The sequence below is a fragment of the Chroicocephalus ridibundus genome, chromosome 8, assembly GCF_963924245.1.
Source record: "Chroicocephalus ridibundus chromosome 8, bChrRid1.1, whole genome shotgun sequence".
Lineage (NCBI taxonomy): Eukaryota > Metazoa > Chordata > Aves > Charadriiformes > Laridae > Chroicocephalus > Chroicocephalus ridibundus.
The window spans coordinates 29,344,150-29,366,792 of NC_086291.1; the positions used below are offsets into that span (position 1 = coordinate 29,344,150).

The 22,643-nt window shown below is 40.8% G+C and overlaps 1 protein-coding gene across 1 annotated transcript; it reads right to left on the bottom strand.

The window, feature by feature from the left end:
- Positions 1-1,714: 1,714 nt before the first annotated feature.
- PDC (phosducin) lies at positions 1,715-21,943 on the bottom strand. The gene is made up of 4 exons (XM_063344301.1): positions 21,871-21,943; positions 4,866-4,949; positions 2,939-3,099; positions 1,715-2,242 (listed from the first exon to the last, which is right to left on the bottom strand). Exons 2-4 carry the CDS (start codon positions 4,924-4,926, stop codon positions 1,715-1,717), a joined length of 750 nt encoding a protein of 249 aa, XP_063200371.1. The 5' UTR covers positions 4,927-4,949; positions 21,871-21,943.
- Positions 21,944-22,643: the final 700 nt, after the last annotated feature.

Below are 22,643 nucleotides of genomic sequence, written 5' to 3' on the forward strand. Positions count from 1 at the left end.
CTCTGTTAAAATATTAATCCATGGCAAAACAATGTTAAAAGTAGAAATTCAGGAGCATTTTGAGAATCCCTAAAATTGGACAAATGAAAAAAGATATATATTCTTTCTTTCTTTTTTTTTTTAACCATTATTTAAAACAAGGCATAAGTTGAGTTTAAATCATTTTGTTTGAAAGGGTATCTCATGACTCCTTCAGTAGTTTTGCAGGGTTATATTTCCCAAATCTTTTTGAGTGGAATTGTTTCTTTGTGCAGATCTGTTGGAAAGTAGGGTAACTTTCAGCTGCCCCTGTGAATTTTGCAAGTGAATGAAAAGTGGAGGGAAAAAATGTGTTTAAAAGAGTGATAAGAATCTGCTTTTAATGTGTGGGTTATATCACTGGAGCAATGGTTCCTTGGTGCTGGCCACTTAATACTCAATTCTTACTGATCCATCTGCAGAATTTCACAGGGTGACATTTCCATGGTGGGATCTTGACCCAAAGCACTCCGAAGTCAGCAAAACATGAAACTATCAGATCAAATAAAAACTGGTGAGTCATATGAGTACTGAAAATAATCTTTAACATTTTGATTCTCTCAAATGTTATCAGCAAAATTGTATGCGGTTAAGATACAGATATTTCTATCGTCAGAGTAAGATACAGATATTTCTGTCCTCAGGGTAAAATTCAGTCTTCGGCTTTGCCAGTGTGCAAAAGAAATCGTTGAAATGTGGACATGTTTTGTTGTTTTGTATCAGAATTGGAGGATGTGGATGTTTTTACATCTACAGAGAGAGAGAGGAAGGTTTATAGTGAGTTCACCTTGTGTTGTCTTCTCAGATAAATTGTTACGTTGTGGTTCTCAGCAGCATCCCTTTGGCAAACCTTAAAACTTTAAGTTTAGTAAATGTCTAGTGAGTGCTTGCTAATATTTCACATGTTTTTAAGGTTAGAGTTGCATACTACCAATGTATTTCACGCTTCCAATGGCAGGTTTTGAGAGCTGTTAAGCTTTATTCAGAGTTATTACATAAGCACAATATACTTTTTCAGTAACTCACAGACATTTTAAATATTACTGTTCAAAATAGGGAGCAACAATGAACTGAAATTAGCTGGTAATGTGGCTGTGTTAGCTGCTTGGATGACAAACTTACAGAAGCGCTGAGCTAACGTCTTTATTTTCATGAATATTGCAAGTTAAATGCAGAAGCGTAAAATAATATCCTAGATACCTAAGCTGTTTAGGAGTGCAAGAACATCAGGCTATTTCTCCTTAAAACTGCAGGATGAAATCTTGGTCCTACTGAAGTCAGTAGGAGTGAACCAGAGGAGCCAGGACTCGCCATAATTCCAGAGCATGGATATGGGTTTTTTGTGTACACAAAGGGATGGATCAGTCCCATTCCTGTTGACATTAAGCTCTTGTGCTTATTGGAGACACGCATGGGCTCTCAATGTTTAATTATTTTTTTTCCTGAATTTCTTAGAGATCACCAATATCATCTCCTGTTCTTCCTATTACTTGCAGTTGATGTGGAAGTAATTATTTACACGACTGTATGTGTTTTAAGTAAAATTCACATACTAACAGTTAGGCAATGTTTATATATATGTATCTTACAAATAAATTAGTGAAGACAGCCTTCTCTAAATGAGATGGGTGTTACTGAGATTGATTTACAACATAATGAAGAGGAAAGGGAGACAGTAAGGACCATGGCTCTCTAATTATTCAACATCTTGCTCATCCGTGTTGCCATTTCCCAGTGCTGGAAGCTCCCGTTCAGGTAGCAGCCCATACTCGTTTAGGAAAGACTCCACATCCACAGCAAAAAACTCCTCATTGAATTGTTCAGAGATGCTAATGAAATTGCTCAGAAGCTCCCCACCCTTATAGACAAGTAGAGTGGGAAGCACTTCGTTTGAGAAGCGGTCTCCAGCCCCTGTGTCGGAGGCCTTGATCTTGCAGAACTTCACAGTGGCGTACTCGGCCGCCAGGCAGGTCAAGCTGTTGTTAAGAGCATCGCAGCCCTTGATACCATCTTCGTAAATGTGGACGATGACGGTGGTAGTTTTGCGTTCTTTCTCAATGGCTTCCAGGAATTGTTCCCCATTCTGCAGCTCGCACAGATAACCGTATTTTGGCCCAAAACTCAGCCTCTGATGCATATCCTGCATGCAGCGCTTGCGGTACTTTTGTAGGCAACTTTCATCTTCTTGCTCATCATGAATTAATTCATACTCCTGCATGCTCATCTGTGAATATTGAGAGAATGTTATATTAGTAAGTGGTCATCTGTTGGCACTGAAACAGGAAGAGACTAAGTTGTTGTCTAAAGAGCATCACATCGAAAGCTTAGCCAGAAGTACAGTCATGTCCTACAGTGACTCTGTAAGGTCTCTTCAAGAGATGGGTGAAGATCCTGTCTCAACACTTGCATGTCAACTTGATGGTATTGAAGATAGTTGCCATATTTGGAAAAAAAACTTCTGGATCTTCCAGAGTTGGTGGGAATTTTGCCAGTGACTGTAGTGGTGTTTAGTTTAATTCCTGTGGATTTGGGTGTTTTGTGTCCCCCCCTTTCAGAACTGGTAAATGGCAATGAGTGACATTCAGGCTCAGAGCTCTATCCTGACTAGTAGGGTTTTAAGCATGTTAAAAATTTTCCATTGCCTTAACCAAGGATAGAGCATTGAGGCAGGGAGGGGAGGAAGAAAGGTCAAATTCTGTGTTGTGTGATATGGTGTTGTGAAATATGCTGCTTATCTTACTCAAGTTTGACTTTGCTTGAGAGAGTAGTAGATAGATGGTTGGACGTGCATTATTTCTGTCTTTATGGTGTGAGCTCTGCTAAATTGCAAAGGAATCAAGTCTGGCAAATTCAGGATTTTCTAGCTTATAACTGATATGTTTTACATAGAATCAAAATTAATTTATTTTGCTTTACTTACCTTACGGCAGAATCTGTCTCTGGTGTCTTTATCATCTTTACTGAAAGATCTGTGTGGTGAAGACATTTGTCTAAGAATTTCTTTCTTGCTCGAGGATAAGGAGTCTCTATCTTCACTTTCTAATTTAAACTTCCGCCAGTCATTGATCACACCTTTGGGCCCTAAGAGAGATGAAGTTAGATGAGAAACTGGTTGCCACAAGAAGCCGTCTTAAGTTTCTGCTCTTTGATGCTTTGTCCTGTGCTGCAGTTTATCCGTCTGCCCCTCCTCCTTCCAGAGCACTCTCCAGGACTGCTGAAAAGCAGAGCTTTGTGACCAAAGCATTACATTAGCTTGCAAAAGAAAGACAGACAGACCGCTTTGGTGGTCTGGTTCCTATCAGAATCCTGTAAAAGGATTGTGGTGAACTACACGAGTAGTTAAAAAGGATGAGAATGTCGAAACCTGTTAAAACTGACATGTTGGCCAAAACTAGTATTTCGTAGAATCATATTTGCATTTCTTTATAGACGGTGTATTTGAATATGTAACATGCTTAGGGACTTAGAGTAAAACTAAGAATACAGGACACTTGAGGTTTTGGGGTTGTTTTTAAGTTCATACATGTTCCACTGGAAGAGTAACCTGTAAGAAAATGCTATGATAATTCTGATTGTAATGCTAAAATCTTGTAATGCCAAAGACCAAATCTTGGTCTTCGGAGATGGTTAATTAAAGCAGTTAAATTTTGAAATGGGGAAAAAAAATAAATTTCAAAATTCCAGTGGTGTTTTTCAAAACAAAAATGTTAATCTACATTTTTAGATTCTAAAGCAAAAACAAGGAATATTTTAGTGTTTTCAGAGTGAAGTTTATTTCTATGGAAAATTTAGAAAAGGCTAGGTAAGCAGCTCTCCCTCTTAGAAGAGAGATGTGGTGTTGCCAGTTGCCAAGACTCGGTTTTGGATTAAATTTCAACGTCTTGAAGTGGTGGCGAAAGGCACTACACACCTTAGTGGAAAGGGAGGGTGACCTCATCTTTTGCAAACAAGATTCCAAAGCAGGAATTAGCCTGAACCTCTTGGCATAGTGATAACAGTCCAGTAGCCTGATTTACAAAACTATTTTGAAGCCTAGGTGTGGATATAGTGCCCCCCGTTTGGGTCCCTAAAAAAAATATACGTATATAATAATCTTAACCAGCAGCAGCAAGAATGGCTTGGAAAGAACCCCAGAAAGAGTTATTACAAGAGCTACATTTACTATAGCACAAAGGAAAAGAAGCCCTCGGAGCAGAGGAGGGAATGATTGACATATAGTTACCTGTTGTTGGGGTGGGATGAAGTGATACCCGTCTTTAGAGCTGAATACAATGTCAGTACTCATAAAAATCATGGTGATTGAGTGCTGGATTAAAAAGAATTGTGATTCTGAGGAAGGATGCTTTCAAAGCTTTTAAATGCTATGCTGTGTTTGCCAAAAGGATTTATAGGTTTGCTTTTAGCACTGCATGTTCCTTCTATACGAAAGAAAAAATAATTCAGCCTTTATAGTGAAACCTTACAACCTAGTTCTAGTGTGTGAGAGTTTTTGTTGCTCTTCTGTTTTCTTCTCTTTTCCCCCGAAGAAGAAAGGCCATTATTCATGACTGAAGCAATAAACCAACAGGAGCTGCATTGGGCCATTGCTGTTGGTGGCTTCTTCAGTTGTCTCCTGCGTTTGCCATTTGCTTCAGTTATGAGGAAGATTGGCAAAAAGATCAGTTCAGTGTCACCTGCCCTTCTGTGAGGGGCATCACTTACTCCAAAATACATTCTCTTTGGCTTTGGAGCCTATGTTTCCATCCAAGGGGTTTGGCAAACCAATTGGATCTACTTGAATCCTGGGCTTCCCCAGTGAACAGGGACAGTTTAGCTTATTTAAAAAAAAATGCAGTTAGTTTCCTTGCCTGTGTGTGTTGCCTGCCCTTCAAAATCTTCTTCAAAGCTGGTGTTGGCGTTTTCTTCCATTTTGGTGGCTGGAGTGGGAGACGCTGCAAGTTCAAAAAAGGAGAACGGTTAATAACAAGCTAGAAAAGGGATAAGTTGGCAGCAGGTACAGTGCAGTGTGTAATTTCCTGCAGCTGTTATGTATCAGTGCAGATCAAAATACACATAATAATTGTAGAGTTTCTCATCATGTCATAAAAAGCAATTAGGATATATGTCAGTCTCTTTAAAAGGATGCCTGTCCAGATTTTTACTGAAAGTGCCTTGGCGAGGGTTTCTTCATTTTACTGTTCCTTCTCAGCCATCAGAGAATATTGGGAACATGGTGTGAAGGAAGTAGTGGTTGTAAAACTTTCTGCAATGGGAATGTGTAGTGAGTTTTCTGTTGGGTTTTTTTTTGTTGTTGGTTTTTTTTTTTTTAATCCCCCTTGGAATTGGGAACCTATTAGTTTTCCAAGTGCTCTAAGTATTTATTTTTAAGGGTTACCTGGACTGCTCACTTCTCATACAGAAGACGGAGCCAAGTATTTGAACCTGTTGGGCAAGAGACCTCTGAACATCCCGGAGCTAGACTGCTTGTACTGGTTGGGCCATGTTTGTTACAAAACAGAAAGAATTATGGGGGTTATAAATCAAAATCACTTTCCTGTTCCACCCTTTCTATAAATAAGGCAACCTAAGGAGCCAGACAGCAATCACAGGGCGCTGCGATATGGCAGTACTCAAGCAACACCCTTTTTATCTTTTCTGGTGGAGTTTTTGAGAGGTGAAGTAGAACTGCAGTTTTTTGAGGGAAGAGGTTTCCCTTCGTGTGTTCCCATCGACGGGATGAGCCCAATTGTGGGTGGTCCTAGAGCATGACAGGGTGGCAGGGTTTGGCCAGAGCATCAAGCTCTCAAGGTCAGGCCGGTGTTCTGCTGGTTCCCAAAAATCACAGTAAATGTTCTTGGAGTCCTGCAGCTTTCATGAGAAGGTTAGTTATCTGTTTCAGGAGGATATACGGGGGGAGAAAAGTACCCATTCTTCACATGCGTTTTTACTACACTGCTGATAGACATTTACATAGCCCTCTGCATGAACTCTGCCACCACATAGCACTGAGTCTTTTTCTCATGTTGCACATCAGTCACAAGTTTCCTTTTTAGTAAAAAACCTGTAATTCTAATGTGATAAAGTGTCACTGTCCACGGGAGTCGTAAGACAGATGAAGGTTCCCATTTAGTCTGGACTAATTTTAGCGGTTCAGATGTTAAGGTAAGTGTGATTTGATTTCACAGTTAATCCCATCTTGAAGCAAACGCTAAAATGTCATGCCACGAATGCCATATTTAAAAGCCGCTGGCGTGTTAGACTAGAGTGACATTAGTGTTGTAGCATGGATGCACAGGGGGAAATGCACCTTCATTTTTACATACCAGCATCAAGGGATAAAGTGGAATAATGTCTGAGCAAGACACAAGGAATCCAATTCTTGTGTGTATTGGGACTAAAGCTGATTAGTAAACGTGCAAAAAATTGTTCCATACATGTACTTGTGGCAATTAATCAAAACGTGTGGGAAGCATTGCAAATACGTTTGGAAGAAAAGCAAGTAGTGAATTATACTTTATTAGTATAAATTCTTTCTGTAGATATATTGTCAGCGTATAGATCCAGATGATGGGATCAATTGCTATTCAGTCAATTCTGAAATAGAAATATGAAACTAATCCCTTCTCAAATAGACAAAAATGTTCGCCATGTCAGGGATGCACAGCTATGTGGATATGCTGGGTCAAAGTCTGGGAAGTCATACCTGTGACTTATGTGGACATCTACAAAAAGCTCTTTCTGTCTGCTGGTGCTGAGGATTTTCTTTGTTCCATGAGAAAAGAGGGGGTTTGATTCTCTGTATGCTTTGCTGTTTTGTGGCTTTTAGCCCTGAAAGGCACTAAAAATAGAGGATATGAAACATAAGCAGTCTGCTGCAGGCTCAAACCAGAAAACTGACCACGCTTCTGGTGAAACATAAGAGATGGGAACCGATTGCTTAACAAATGAAAACTCTCTGGAACATTTATGTTACTGATCTGCTGTACCTAATAAATCTGAAAAGATTAGGTGAATCATAACAGCGTGGAAATCTGTGTTTCACCATTCTTCTGCAGTGTGGCATGAGGCAACAACCCTGACAGTGCAGAGGCTGGTAAGCTGACCATGGACCAGAAAGTGGGGAACTCCTTAAGCTTAATCCTGGCCCTGCCACTGAGTCAGGCTGTGAGCCTGCAGCAAGTCACGCAAACCGCTCTCCTTTCTGCTTAGTCAAATTATAAATATTTATTATTCTTATCTTTGCACTGTGAGAATCAGGCTGTCCAAGCCAGGTGTTTCCCAATTAGGTACCTGAGGACACAGGCATATGAACATGTACCTGCAAGGAGATCTGTGGGAAGCTGGGTTATAGCTGGATGAGCTGCCTCTCCTCTAGCATATACTCTTCCTTTGAAGAGAGCTCAGTGGAAAAAGGTGTAAGCTGTTGTGTTTTCTGCGTGGGCAAAAACGGGCAATCACCAGGGTAGGAAGTTCTCCCACATCCTTGGGAAGGATTTAGATAAGGGTTTTTTTGTGGCTGGTAGTTCAGTGTTTTGTTTGTTTTTTGGGGGGGAGGGTGGTGGTGTTCTTTTATGTGCTGGGCATGCAGCATTTTCCAACGTGAAGTTCCTGATATTTGGAGAAATGTAGGTGCTACCAGCTCTGGAGCATGTTGTGCAAGTGCCTCCGTGTGGAAATGTCAGTGCGTAATGCTGAGACAGCAAAGCTGAGAAAGTAAAGACAGTGTAACAGAGCCCTTGGTAACGACCCATCATAAGATGTCTCAGATCTAAAGTTGGCACCTCCCCAGCTTTCCAGGTGCACTGGAAGCTGGTGTGCCCACTGCTGGGACAGCTAGAGCCATCCTCTGTGTCAGACAGCAGCTCTTATAAGAGCCGCTGCACTCTGCAACCCCTCGGACAGGCCATGTTTGCGCTCCCAGCTGCCAGTGGGTGCTAATTAGTTGACAGATGGTGGTGTTTTTTTGAAATTTGTTAAGGTCATCTGTTAATACAACCTGCGTCACCTGGGAGCATCGTGGAGTGTGGAAGTCAGGGGCTGCACTTGGCTGCGTGGGGATGGCTGCATTAGATAGGGATGGACTTGTGTGCTGGAGAACGTACATCCCTGGTCATTGCAACCATCTCTTAGAGAATCCTTACTGCTTTAAATCTGATTTATTTATTTATTTTACATAAATGTGCAGTCTCACAATCCTGCTAAATGCTTGCTCGGAGTAAGAGGACACAGAGCAGAATATCCTGAGAGGGTGGTAAAGTCAAACAGGATGATGCGCAGTGATGGTAAGGCGATAATAAACATCATAGCTAAAGATATTTGTGTCTGTTAGTTCTAAGGAATTACCGACAGACCTTTCAGGACACCAGCTTCATTGCCACTCATCTCAAGTTCTCCCTTTGCACCATTTTAACAGCACGCAATGTGCCAGTTGAACAGCAATCTTTGTGGGGGAAGAAATTGCTGATTTAAAAGATATATTGCATTTTCATTAGCTTTTGTTATTGATTCTGACAAATGAAAGTGGCTCCTGACATCTTTATTTGAAAAGTACTAAGGGGGAGAAAAAATTTTCCGTATCAAGTCTTCAGATCATCAATGTCTTAGGCTGTATTTTGTAACGCATATAGTGACTTCACATACATATTTTAAGAGACTGATCATTCTATAACTTGTTTACTTTCCTGTCTTCATGTCAGGCTTTCTGAGTGAAGAAAGCAAAAATGACAGTTTCTTCATAGAGGAGATTTGAGACCTTTCTGTGTCCCAAAAGTCACTTCTTCAGCAAGGAAAAAGGCCAAACTCCAAGTACATGCCTGAAGTTACCATTTAATTTCTATGAGCTTTGGGTCTGTTGTAGCCCAAGAACAGCGATTCCTGTCACTGATGCTTGTCCTTCTGTTGTTATTAGACCAGATGGGCCAGCCTTACTACAGGCTAGAAATGACCATTTAATAAAGTGTTGCTTTTTATCCAATGTGAAAGAATGCTTTCTACTTAGTAACAAACATTTTGTGCCTTTGACCTTCACAGAGAATTTTCTGTTTACCCCAAATTAGAATTTTTTAAAGTTTTTTTTAAACTATTTTGTCTTATGCATATTGAATTTCTGAGGTAGCTCAGGAAGAAAGCACTGTACCTGTGCATTTGTAACAAAGGCTTATTTATTCCCTGTAATATATTGCAGCTGTAAATACAAAAATAGTGTCTTCTAGTGGTAAATTATAGTTACAGAGAGAGGGAAAATAAAAAAAATAAACCTCTGAACAAACAGTAAAAGGCAAGATGCATTCTGTAAAGGACAAAGCCAATAAATAAAACTTGATTTCTAAAGTAAGAGCTTTTGCTACTAGTCCAATAAGTAAACATGAGAAACATTTTCCTGAAAATATCAACACGCCCTAGGCAAAAACTTGCTGCTCTTCATGTGTGCAAATCCCGCTGAAAATGCTGTTCTGTGTCTGGGTTTAGGTAAGGCTATAAATCAGCAGCATGCCGCTAATCCCCAGTAATTGGTGGGACATTGCCTATGAACTGGGAAGTATGAAATTTGAGGGACTCATGGAAATGGAAGGATGAAAAGTAAAGGATCTTTGTCAGTGAGATGTGATTGCACATTCATGTTTCGAGCTGTGCGTGGGCGGCTGGTCAGTCGGTATGGGTGCCCGGAGCATCCCCTTGGCTCTTGCCTCTTGGGAAAAGTGTCTGGACTTTAACACCATTTCCCTCTACCCAGGCGTTAATTTGAATCTCCCTTCTCTGCCCATTTTTCCTGGTTTCCATTTGCAGAATTCCTTCCCTGTTTGTTCTTGTTAAATGGCCATCAAACTTACCCAGCGGATGGGCAGCTTCTTTAGCAAGTGAGCCAAGAGAAGGAGCAGCTATGGATTTAAATGTGCAGATTGCTGGAATTTGGGAGAATCGGGCAAAATAACATGGAACTGGAATAAGGCATCGTTCACCCCTGCCTAGGCAGTGGAGATGTCCCAGCATAGCAGAATGGAATGAGTCCTCTGTGTGTGAGACTCTGCGCCTACTCGTGGGAGGGTGGGCATCTTCCCGTGCTAGCAACGGTGGCATTTCCCTAATCCAGAGCTCATCAGTGTCACCAGAACCTTTTCAGTGACTTGTGTGCTCTGCAGCGCTGAGTGGAGGCGGTTGATGGTGTATTTGCAGGATTTGCATGGTTATGGCATGCGTGCGTCAGGCCCGGCTGTGATCTTTTTTCGTAGGTACTATACAAAGGGCTACGTTTCCAAGACTGGTCATTTTTCATGCCGTGTTCTGTATATTGTGTAGCTCTTACTGTTAGTCAAAATGCATGTTTTCTGAATAAGAGACTGGGTGGGGGGTTGGAGCACACCAGTATTGTGTGAACCAAGCAGTGTGCCCAGGTGGCCAAGAAGGCCAACAGCAGCCTGGCCTGTATCAGGACCAGTGGGGTGACTAGGACTAGGGAAGTGACAGTTCCCCTGTACTGGGCACTGGTGAGGCCCCACCTCGAGTGCTGTGTCCAGTTTTGGGACCCTCACCATAAAACAAAAACATTGAGGTGCTCGAGTGGGCCCAGAGAAGGGCAACAGAGCTGGTGAGGGGTCTGGAGCACAAGTCTTGTGAGGAGCGGCTGAGGGAGCTGGGGCTGTTCAGCCTGGAGAAAAGGAGGCTGAGGGGAGACCTTCTCGCTCTCTACAGCTCCCTGAAAGGAGGGGGTCAGGGGAGGTCGGGCTCTTCTCCCAAGGAACAGGTGATGGGACAAGAGGAAATGGCCTCAAGTTGCGCCAGGGGAGGTTTAGGATGGATATTAGGAAAAATTTTACACTGAAAGGACTGTGAAGCATTGGAACAGGCTGCCCAGGGAAGTGGTGGAGTCACCATCCCCGGAGGTATTTAAAAGGCGGGTAGACGTGGTGCTGAGGGACATGGTTTAGTGGTGGTTTTTGTCAGACTGAGGTTGATGGTTGGACTAGATGATTGAAAGGTCCCTTCCAACCTAGGTCATTTTATGATTCTATGATTCTAAGTGCTTTTCAGCTGGTTCCTTTAAAAAAAAAAAGGCGGGGGAGCCAGGGCGGGGGGGGGGGGGGGGGACGGAAAGCTAGAGCACTGTCCAACCTTGGTCATGCATACATTTAGATTTGCAAGAGGCTTTAGCATCATTACGTAAGCCAAATCCATGTCAAGGTTGGAGGTCAGAATTCCAGACCCATTGCCAGAGCATTGCGGAGGGAGCCGAAAGCTGTAGGCACTTCTGGTGATCTGCTCCCCATGACGTAGGCACCAAGCTGCGTAGCTGCTGGTCGGATACACATAGTTCCTGCAGCTCCCTTTGCTTTCAGAGGCAATCGGGTCCCTCACAGTGAGGTGGGTGGGTAAATACAGATTTAAGAGCCATCCTTCAGAGCCGCGGTCTCCTGCTTTGACCCCTCACGCCAGCATTGTGTTACTCAGATGTGCACAGACAAGCTTATTATATGGATAAATGGAAATTTCCTAGGCTTACCTAAAGTAAGAGGATGGTGTATCATGTAGTGATTAGATCACTGTGTTTGGGGAAAAAACATAATTTCCAAACAGCAGAACGGGGCTTTATTTGCTTAAAGAAGAGACCATACGACAGGAAGAAAATATAAACCAGAACGGGTTGACGTAGAAAGCTGTCAGCTTTGCTGCAAGTCAGTGTGACTGATGAGAGGGTTATGGGATTGGATTATTGCTTCTATCCGCTTTAGGAGAGTTACGCCGTTCTTTATTTGTGAGATTGAAACATTTTAAATAGATGCAGTCCAGTGTTTCATTTACCTTTAAGGCTTTGCCAATTAGGAAATTCCCTGTGTGACCACCCCGGCTTCAGCATTGTGTTAGGTTAAAAAAAAATCATAGAATTAAAAAAACTATCCCTTTCTCTTCCTCTTTTTTTTTTTTTAAGTCTTTCAAAATTTGGCCTATAGTTATGCACCCAAAATTATTCATCTTTTATGGATTGCACATTTATTTCTGGATTTCACTCTGAAATGGGAAATCAGCTTAACATCTTTCACATCAATCCGCTTCACTTCTACCACAGAACCTACTATGTTTTGGATGGAAAGAGAGAATGCAGGTATTTTAAAGCAGGACTTGTTTTATTATTTCAGAAAAAGCATTAGTTGGCATTAATAATGTCAAATCTCAATTATCATTATCAAAGTATTTTACTTGAAAAAGCTTATTTTTGTATATTAAATGGTGAATGTCTCTTGAAACTGAGGATTTGAATTTTTGGAGCGTGTTATATATTTGTTGGAGCGGTTACAGTGTTTGTTACTATTTTGAGGAATTCATCCTTTTTTTTTTTTTTAATTCTGTCAGGAAACCTATTATTCCTTTCTGTCCTTTTTAAATAAACTTGGATGTATCAGGTGGTGTGGAAGAGGAGGATGGCTGGATCCTAAGAAAATGTTTATTTGAAGCGAAAGCAGAACAGCCAGCGTTTTCAAATGCAGATATTTAAGGGCGTGAACCTCAGTCCATGTTTAACCTCAGTGCCTGGCCCAATTTATCAGATGGATTGAGCATTTCACCCCGGTACTCTGAAAGTCAGGACAGAGTTTCCAGTTGATGTTTAGGTACATATTTAATTTCTGAACTCTAAGTAAGCATCTGTATACCTGCTAGAATTAACATGTCCTTTAGAGCTTTGGTTGGAGTTTATTGCTGTAATAAGCAGCAGCATGATTAATTACAGAAGCCCAGGGGAGAGATTTTATATAATTTTTTTCCAAGCTCAACAGATGTTTGGCAGTGCATATAATCCCTATAATTTGTCAAAAATCACTTATGTCAGAGCTGTAACTCTAGAAGTGACTGGAGGCAGGCATTTAGAGAGGTTGATGGCTGGCATTTTATGGAAAAGGGACGAAACTAAAATTTGTTGTGAGGTTAATTAAAGACCTAGAAGAGGTCGTACCCTGTAGGGACTTTAGAAACTCTTACTGCTCCTTTCCATCAAAAACCAAAATAAATAAAATGGTCCCTGCAGGCGAGGGCTGGGAGGAATCAAAACTTCCGAAGTTAGGAGAACATCCACTGTCCTGGGGTAGGGCTTGACCAAGAAAGCCTCCTAAGGCTCTGGATATGCAGAAAAATGCCCCCAGAAAACAGTTAGTAAAATAGGTTTGTCTCAGAAATGATAATATTTAATTCTGGTGTGGATTGGTTGTTTTTTTCTTAGCTTGGTTGAAGTTTTTTCAAATGTGTATTTGTAACTGTAAATCAGTAGGAATTCTTGCTTTTGCTTTCTTTATACCCAGACTTTGTTATCATTACCTGTAAAAGGCACACTTGACCTAGGCAACAGGCTCCCTGTAGATGCAGGGTCTACTTAAACAGTCTTGCTTTCAAATTTGAGAGAATTAATCAATTTGAAAAAAATAGTTGTTCAGGAAAGCTTTCAAATCCACGTATTCTTCATTCCTGGCTTTCTCTGAGCATTCACATGCATCCTCTGAGATGTGTGAAGATTTTGTTTGCCACTTTGCCATCATTTGAAAAGTTATATTATCTTCCAATTCTGACACTGTAATACTGAATTAGTACATTTCTCTGCAGCTGGACTCACCCTGGTTAGACAGAGTGCAGCACCTAATTCTTTGGGCAAGCCAGGGCAGTAGTTCTTGACAAGGGAGCATTTATTAACTTCTTGGCAGTTTAATTAGATTTACATATGTCTCATGGTGATGATTCGAGAGTAAAGCCAGCGCAGACCAAGTAAGACTGTGCTACGGTAAGGAAAGGGACATTGACGAAGGAGAGACCTTCAGCCTTTGCTCTCAAGAATTTCTTGTGTCTTCCAGCCTACTGCCTTGAAGCTGTTCCTGTTTGACGGGCAGAGCCGAGCAGAACGGGCTGACGGGTGCTTGCTGTTATAGAATCATAGAGTGGTTCAGGTTGGAAGGGACCTTAAAGATCATCTAGTTCCAAGCCCCCTGCCCTGGGCAGGGACACCTCCCACTAGACCCACTAGGTTGTTGTTCTTCCATTCCCTTTCTTACCCTCTGGCAAAGTGTCCTGAGACTCCACCAAGGACATCTCCATGTTTTAGAAGAGTTGACAGTGTTAGTTGTTCACATCATCTTGTTGTGGGCAGTTAAGCTTAAGGCACCGACAATGGGAAGCTGGTTTTTCTCAACTTTATCTAGTCAATGGGTGGGAGTGGCTTTGCAGAAAATGGGTCTGTATTGCCTTTTTCGGGTGGAGAGACTCTCTGTGTAACGCAGGTGAGTGGGTTAGGCTGGTGTGAATCTCCCATCCTGCTGGCTGTTACACTGTTAAGTGGATATTCATTCTGTATTAACAGCTTTCAGCCACTCTTATCATTATGGAAAGAGGCACTACCTAAAGCTGGGATGGTTCTGCAGTTCTGTGATCTCTCCTCACAGCCATACACTAATGTTTCTTAAGCGTGCAGAAATATGAATAAAAAAAAGTTGTTCCTCTCTCCTGACACTCACACAATAGCTGCATGTGCAGCTCTTGGATGCAAAATTGGTTGCAAAAAGTGAAATTTGCTAGCTTGGGGGTTAATTCCCATGTTTATCTGAAATGGGAAGATGCACATGTAAAAATGGATTATATCTGTATTTGTCAAAAGGCAGCAAAGCCACTGTGAAGAGGCACAGGCAATCTTGAGTCAGGTCAGTAGATCCAAAAGAGAAGGAAAAAAAATTTCCTCTGTTGAACTGTAAAGCTGTTGCCAGCTGGGTGTGTTAGAGCAGAATGTTGTTGTTTTTTTTAACTTGACCATTTACCAGAAAATGCAGTAAACGTTTATGAAGTAATTGATTAAATGATGGAAGTCCAAGTCCTGTTCCAACCAGCTGCAGCTCCTCAGTGCGTACTGCAGGCTCACCCGGCCGCCTCGCTTGCAATATCTGAAATAACATTGTCTCCACGGATCCTGACATCCCTGTGGGAACTACAATTGCATGAAGTAAAAGCAATAGTAGGAATGTATTCCTCATGCTACCTTTATTACTCAGAAGATGAAAGGCAAAGCAGACAATACCGTGTGGCCACAGAGAGCCCTGGAGAGCCGTAGCTCCTGCAGAGGGTACGTCAGCTCCATGCTTCCCAGTTTATCCCTTTCCTGCCCAGATCTTTTAAACCATTGGCATTGTTCCAGAGGCTTCATGTTTTTCTTTGTATCCTGCGATTGACTCCGTATTATAATGGTGAAGTTTCGCCAGCTAAATTGTAAACAGCTTTACATGTGGCTTGTAAAACTGCATAAAATTAGAATTTGTGGTTTTGCGTCCTTTGCAGACCAAACCCAAGTAAACTGGGGGTGCAGTTATGCAGCAACTAAGGCATTTACAGAAGTTTTTCTGGATGTGTAAATAAATGTTACAATTTGGAGAAAAAGCCAATGGCTTAAAACACATGCTTTTCCCTATCCCGCTCCAAAACACATCTCAGATAAACAGCATAGTAAATCCTTTTACTTTGCTTTTATTTATGTAGTGACTGGAGCACAAATTCTGGGCCAGTTTTTCTGAGTACAGTTAGCTGTTTCTAAGCCTCCTTCACAGGGGCTACCATGGCTCTATCCTCAAATCAATTCCATATATTTTACCCTTCCCTATGGCCAGGCTACAGTTGTACCACCTCCTAAGAAGCCAGCCTGGCTGCAGCCATCTAACAGTGATCTTTTCCAGAAGGCTTGTGACATTCATCTGAGCACAAGAAGAGCGCCTCAGGAGAGAAGGTCTTGTCGTTACAAGCAGCAGGAGGTACCAGGAACCTGGTTTCCTTGTGGGAGAGTGGTGGGAAAAGCAGGGAAAGGGAAAAAGGAAAATGAAGGGAACAAAATGATCTTATCGGAGAACATCTTACTGTAAATGCCTCTGATTCATTTCATCCGCTTCATATGTGCACACGAACAGGACCTGCACACCAATCCAGCCCTTGAATGCCAGTTTACCTCCTAGGGACAGAATTTGGAGCAAAGCCCAGGTGAAGCATTACTATCACCTGCGTGATGTGAACATGCTTATGCAAAACCCAAGAAATAACAGTGTGACAGATACTGTGGTCCTAGGTATGGGCAAGGATACCTCAATTCCTTTGGTTCCTCAGTGCTAGTCTTAAGGGTAAATGGAAAATATACTCAACAGCACAGGTTTCTAGTGAATAAAATAGGAAATGAGTGGTAAGTGGCTGAACACAGTGTTCCTTATATTGTAGAAAGTTACTGCAGGATTTAGGTACTTTCTGCAAAGTGTCAGTCGCCACGTCTCATTGCTATCATTACAGAATCACAGAATTTGTACGGCTGACGCAATAAGAGAAGCCAGGTCCTGACCTCTTCTGTTTGCAGCAGCTGGCCATAGGATTAAGAGAAGTCAGAACAAGAGATACTGAAGGTGTTGTGATTGTGTTTTTTTCAAATGATTTTTTTTTTTCTGAAATGATTTTGGTGTCTAAAAGATTTTTGCTGTGGCTTCATCGCTTGAAGGGGCTGTATTTGTGGATTGTCCGGTGTTAAAGACTAAGATGTTAATGCATGCGAGGGCGCTCGCTCTCCCCTTGGGAGAATTAGACTCAGATACAAAACCAGAGAGCATCATAAATCAGAGGAAAAAACCATGCTATTTCAGATTAGCATGATGTCAGTTATTTGATTTACATGATAAATGACTGTTACAGCATTAACTGTCCCAATAGAACAGTTCAAATGTGAATCAGTTTGTAAGAGCCTCATTTATTGATGTGTTCTAACAAGCTCCCTAAAGAAAATCAAATTATAACTCATTTAACTATTTAACGGTCGATAAACACTAGTTTGGTCTATATGAGAGCAAATCTATATCAATTCCTGTATTTTAAATATTTTAGGAGAGTCTTGGATGATGCATCGATATTCATAGTAAACAGAAGAGAATCATAAAATTATAAAGTCCTAAAATGACTGGTACTGTATTTTAAAGAAATAGCCACTTTCTAAAATGATTTATTAAGTCATCTAAGAAAGATCTGGATACGTGCGTTCTACTTGTTTTGTTTACCGTAGGCTGTGGTTTACTGACAACTTGGTTCGGTGGCCGGAAACCCTTTTTGGATGGACTACAGGATTTAACTAATCTTGAGAGGAGGGAGGCATGGGTAATGGGAAGAAAAATTTGCATTCATTGCGAGAGGCAGTCTACTGAAAAGCAAGGAGTGCCTGGAGGTGGCTGTAGCATGGGCACTGAGGAAGTCCCCAGGGTCTACAGGCACTGCATTTAGACCTCAGATGGTCAGCGGCTGGCATGTTTCCTCATCTGGTATAGCCTGACTCCTGCTAACTCTTTCTGAGGGCTTACTTTATCCTGTTTGGCTTGAGTCTTAGCAAGCTTATTTTTAGCGGGGCTGTATTTTCAAATGTGCCTCTTTCCTGCAACCAAATGTGATATGGAACAAAATAAACCTGGAGAGCATCCCTAGTACAGAAGAACGAAGGTGAGCAGCTCCCAAATGCTACCTTCTGGGATCTCTTCTCAGGAAAGAAACGAGGTCTCCCCATGACCAGTTTTGCATGTCACAGGTTCAAAGGACAACACCACTCACTAAACTTGATGGTCAACAGCATTGATTTGCTTGGATTTAACTTAAAATTTTCAGTGACGGCATTTCATCATTGTGAGCTTTCAAAGAGGCGAGATCCAAGGCTTTATCTCATAATTTCTTTCAAAACAGTCTCAGTTTGATTTATTTAAAAACTTGAAGACCTTCCTGAAGGGATTTCTGAGAAAAGGAATAGCTAGTGTCTTTACTGATTTAATCATAGACAGCATCCCTGCTATAAGGAGGAATGGGAATGTGCGCTTATCTTTGGGAACTGCTGGAGGCAGCTATTTTAACAGGGTTCCAGCAATTATGAAGGAACACAGAACCACAATTGTTTTATTTGATACTTTGTATGAAAATGACAAGACTTTATTATAACATGCTTTCATCTCAATTAAGATGAAATATTTAATTCTATGCAAAGCAACTTTCCTTAAGATATTGCATAAATGGAATAATTTAAGAATATTTTAATTATGATGTCATATTATGAATGACTTATACTACTGAAATAGCAAGGATATGCAAATAGAAACAAATTTAATTTCAAGCTGACATTTGGATTTATTACTTTAATGTTTGAAAAGCAAAGATGCTGCTTTTGTGGAAGTTCTTATCAACACTGAAACAATTAAAAAAAATAAATCAGTGAAATAGATTTTTGTTAAGAAGAGCTTTGATAACACACTTTCACCTGGCTCTCTGCAAGACCTGTCAGCCATCAGTTTTCTATGAGGCTGAGAAAGACCAAGAACTGAACCTGCCGGCGGGCGTGGAGGAGCTTAGGCTGAAGCTACTGCTGCTGTTCCAGTTCACAGAGCCTTACTCAGATGGCTGGTTTAGGTAACAAGAGTGGTAATTCGGAAATTTCTCGAGGGGTTTTTGATCATGTGGATTTTTGCGAGGCAGCAGGGACTTTGCTCGAAGCAGCTGAGGTGGCTCATTAAAGCTTAGCTTAGCTCTCTCCACGGGAATCACCGTTCCCGCAACATCGCCATCCCTTCCTCTGATTGAATGCGATAAGAAAAACTATACAGCATTTTCTCACTATGATTTAATGCATGTTCCTTCTTTCTCTTCTATTTTCTGTGGCTGTTAAGAGTTGAAAGGGTCCTGGGTCATCAAAACCACTTTCTTGTTTGGGCAGGCAAATATACGGGGCTATTTTTCAGGTTTATCATACTTCCTCTACTTGTTGTTGCCCTTATCTTGCATGTTTGTCTGAAATTAAAATGCTAATAAAAATGGAAATGTTTAATTTCAACTTTAAAAAAAGAATTAATACAAGACGCATCATTAATTCAAAAAGTCTTTCACTTGAAATAGTTCAAAGGGACTTTTTTGTTTCGTTTTGATTTTTGTTCTTTTACACAGAAAGGGCTATTCCCCTAATTTTGGCCAACTCTGCTCATACCTGGTATTGGGTAGACCCCATTTCTCTCATTTGTTTTATGTTCTTCTACTCAGAGTTCTTTGATATCTTCCTTCCAGTAAGCAGCAGAATAAGAATTGCTCTCTACTTGGATGCTGATTGCGAAAATTGCTCTACAGGTTTCATTTGAACTCTGTAGCACTGAACATCAGAGGCAAAAATTGGTGTGTGCTTGTCGCAATATAACAGTTCTCTGTGTTGATTTATAGCATGTTCCAGCTTACATTTAAATCAGTGAGTAACATTTCACTGTATTGGGACTCAGGCTAAATCTTTGTGCTCATTCAATGAATTCAGAATTAAGGTTATAATTCAGTTTAACTGTGCTTAGCCACATGACTTAAAATGAAGCCTGTTATGTAGTTTAAGATGGGATAGCACTGAAAGCTAGTTACCAGACTCTCCAGCTGAGTTCGCTGCATGCTTTTGCCATGTTAAACGTACCAAATCATGGAGGCAATCCGATTTTTCTTTCCTCTCATTGCTTACTGGTGTCTAAGCAGGGTGCTGTATGGTCTGTGGAGGGGTTTCTGTCCAGAGCTGGCTTGTGGAATACGGGTTTGTTATTCTGGTTTTGTGCCACTAGCTATCTGAAAGTGGTCTAAAAATACAATAGGTCTGAGAGAAAGGGTGGAAATTTAAGGGTGATGTAGTTTTTTTGTAAATCTTGTGTCTTCTGCATTTAAGACTATTCTGAAATTGCACAGTCTCTGCATATAGTGAGAATCTCAGCTGCCTCTAACGGCAGTTAGTTGCACAACTGATCTGCCTAATCCCTGTAATCCAGTCTATTCAATATTCATATTGAATTAATATTGAATATTCAATATTTATTGAAAGTTATTTCCTAACTGAGGCACAGCTACTGATTGTATCAGGCCCTTTTTTCTGAATTGGTGCTCTCTTTGCTCTTTTGTTTTGGAGGCCTGGAAGGGGGCAGGGATGTCCTTTAATAATGTAATTGACTCAGGAAAAAACTTTGCAGTTGAGATGAGGATACGGACAGATGGTATCATGAGCATTCTGAAGTTGTAGGATACCTGTAGGGTTTTTGCATTTTGTAAATTAGAAATAAGGGAGCCCTGTGATGGTCTCAAGATCCACTGCTGCTCATGATAAGTTCCCTTTATCACCGGATACGAGTAGTTGCATATACTGGCATATAGCATTTATCTTCAGCTATGCAATTTGCTCCCAAGTTGTATTATTTTGATTACTATCTTTCATTCCCTAATGCATTTCTCCGTTATTTTAGCTGTGCTGTAATTAGAATTGCTAGGATTAGACATTAATATTTATAACAGAGATCAGCTTAAAATCCTATTCTGAAATAGGATAAAGTATTCACGTATAATTCTAGCAATCTGGTATTTATCAGCTGCAGAAGAGTGACTTCATGTTCAAGCTGTCCCCTCCTGTCAAAGAAGTTTCAAAAAACTTGTGAAGCTGTTGATTGCGAAGATCACATTGTTCGTGTAAGCAGGGTGGAAGCAAGAATCCAAAATGCAATTTTTCCCCAAGGTTTCTAGACTACTTAGACCTGTACAGTTCACAACATGCTCATCATCTGGGGGATCTCAGCTGTAGAAAGCAATCTCTCAGTATCAAAAATGGGGGGTTAGTGGGCTGTTATATATACTAAGTTTTTTTGTTTGCTCATGTTATGGTTATTTTCTAAGGATTGACACATATATATATATAATTATAAATAAATATTGCTGTTCTTATATCCACTGACAAATCCAAATCTGAGTACAAATGACAAAGAAGTGCCACTGAGAACAGCAAAATACTGGGAGGTAAGTCAAGCAGTCCGTGCATCTCCACTGAACTGTGGACCCGATGATTTTTTCCATTGCTGTTGATGGCAGATTGCCCTCAAATTAGGTAGGCTCACCAGCTAGACAGGCACATTTTCTTCATCTTTTCATGTAACACATCATTTATACCTTTAGTTACGTACTCGCAACCTGCCTAAAATTAACGCTGTCACACCAGCTGCATAGTGAAATTTCTTGTCCAATACATTTGGCTTATTATTCTTTCACACCAATATTTATACTTAGCAAAACATTCTTTTGCAAAAAAACAATTCTGAGCCTGAAATTAGATACCCAGGTAAGAAGGATTTATTCTAAAGTTAGGATTTAGAGTTTCTTGGAGGCTCTGAAAACGATGGACCTACGCATGAAAATTTTCTGGGGATTATCCCAGACATTTGAACCCTTCACTCACCCTTCCCCAGAGCACACAACTTCATCGCAGTACAGGCAGAAGAAATGCCGTGTTTATATTCTCTTGCAGATTCTTATATACAGGTTACTACTCAAAGACAGGTTACAAAAAAGCAGAAATCCCATTTTGAATTAAATCAGTGACAAGATCAAATAAAGAGAGATGGGATTCCATGCAAGGAATATAAAAGTCCTGTTAAATTAGACATAGGTGTCGCTTCCAATATTCAGCACCGTCAGTGCTCAGGGGTCAGATTTCTAATATATTTCCTCTTCTCCAAAATTACTCCATCTGGCGTGAAGCACCACTTACTGTCCATGCTAGAGCAAGTATTTATTTAAAGCATGCATAACGACAACTCTTGTAGCTTGTTATTCTCAGTTTAATCAAAACAGCCTGCCAAATTAATAACTGGAAATCTGGCATTAGTTTTTATCTCAACACCTACATTTCAGCCTGAGGCCAAAGGTAAAGCTCTTCTGAGAGACCGCATCAGTTAAGTTTACCTATTAGAATGCTTAATATGGCACTAATAATTTTTAGCAGCTGTGGCCATCTTTGAAACACCGTATTTTATTCCTGTACTAAAATAAAAGTTGAAAGGCAATCAACATACAAATCACTACCTGCGAGGCGCAGTTGCTCAGCTCTGCTTTTTCCGAGTGCTGACAAATGTCCTTGGTGGTTTCCAGGAGAGGAGCTGGATTACAACTGACCACGGGTAGACCTGGTCTCAGATTTACATCTCTGTGTAGTGATGACCCTTGCAGAAATAGCTTGGGACAGGTAATAGGATTACCAAAAGGGAATTAGAAAATTCTGTTTATTAGTTTGAGCCAATGAAGTTGCAGACTGGATAGAGGTTTAAAGGATTTAGTGCATAGATATAATTGGGAAGGGAGAAAAACAACCGAGCCTGAAGAAGAGATACAGATGGCACCTTAGTATTGCAGAGCAAGGTGTATTAAAAATGCTAAAGATACACAGATGGATTATAAGCATGGTATAAGAACCCATTACTGTACGCAGCAAAGCTACCCTTACAGCCCTGGTGGCCTTTTAAATATTTCTGAATTGTGAATGTGTGTTTATAAAAAGGATAAAACTATTCATGGAAATGATGCTAATACTTAGATAAGTCACCCAGTCATACCTAGCTAGTCATTAATTTAAAAAATTAAGTACTTACAGAGTGCAAATGAAAAAAGAGGGAGAGAAAATTTTATTCTATGGAAAATGATAAGTATCGTATGTGGCATTAACAAACATCACTGTCTACAACTCCCTGAAAGGAGGGTGTAGCCAGGGTGGGTCGGTCTCTTCTCAAGTAACAGGCGATGGGACAAGAGGAAATGGACTCAAGTTGCGCCAGGGGAGGTTTAGGACGGATATTAGGAAA

Bases quoted from the DNA above. Each gene is read 5' to 3' on its own strand.
- PDC (XM_063344301.1), bottom strand. From the start codon at position 4,926: ATGGAAGAAAACGCCAACACCAGCTTTGAAGAAGATTTTGAAGGGCAG. The intron at 3,100-4,865 runs GCAAGGAAACTA...CATCTCTCTTAG, and splicing joins AGGGCAGGCAACACACACAG to GGCCCAAAGGTGTGATCAAT. The intron at 2,243-2,938 runs GTAAGTAAAGCA...CAATATTCACAG, and splicing joins GAGACAGATTCTGCCGTAAG to ATGAGCATGCAGGAGTATGA.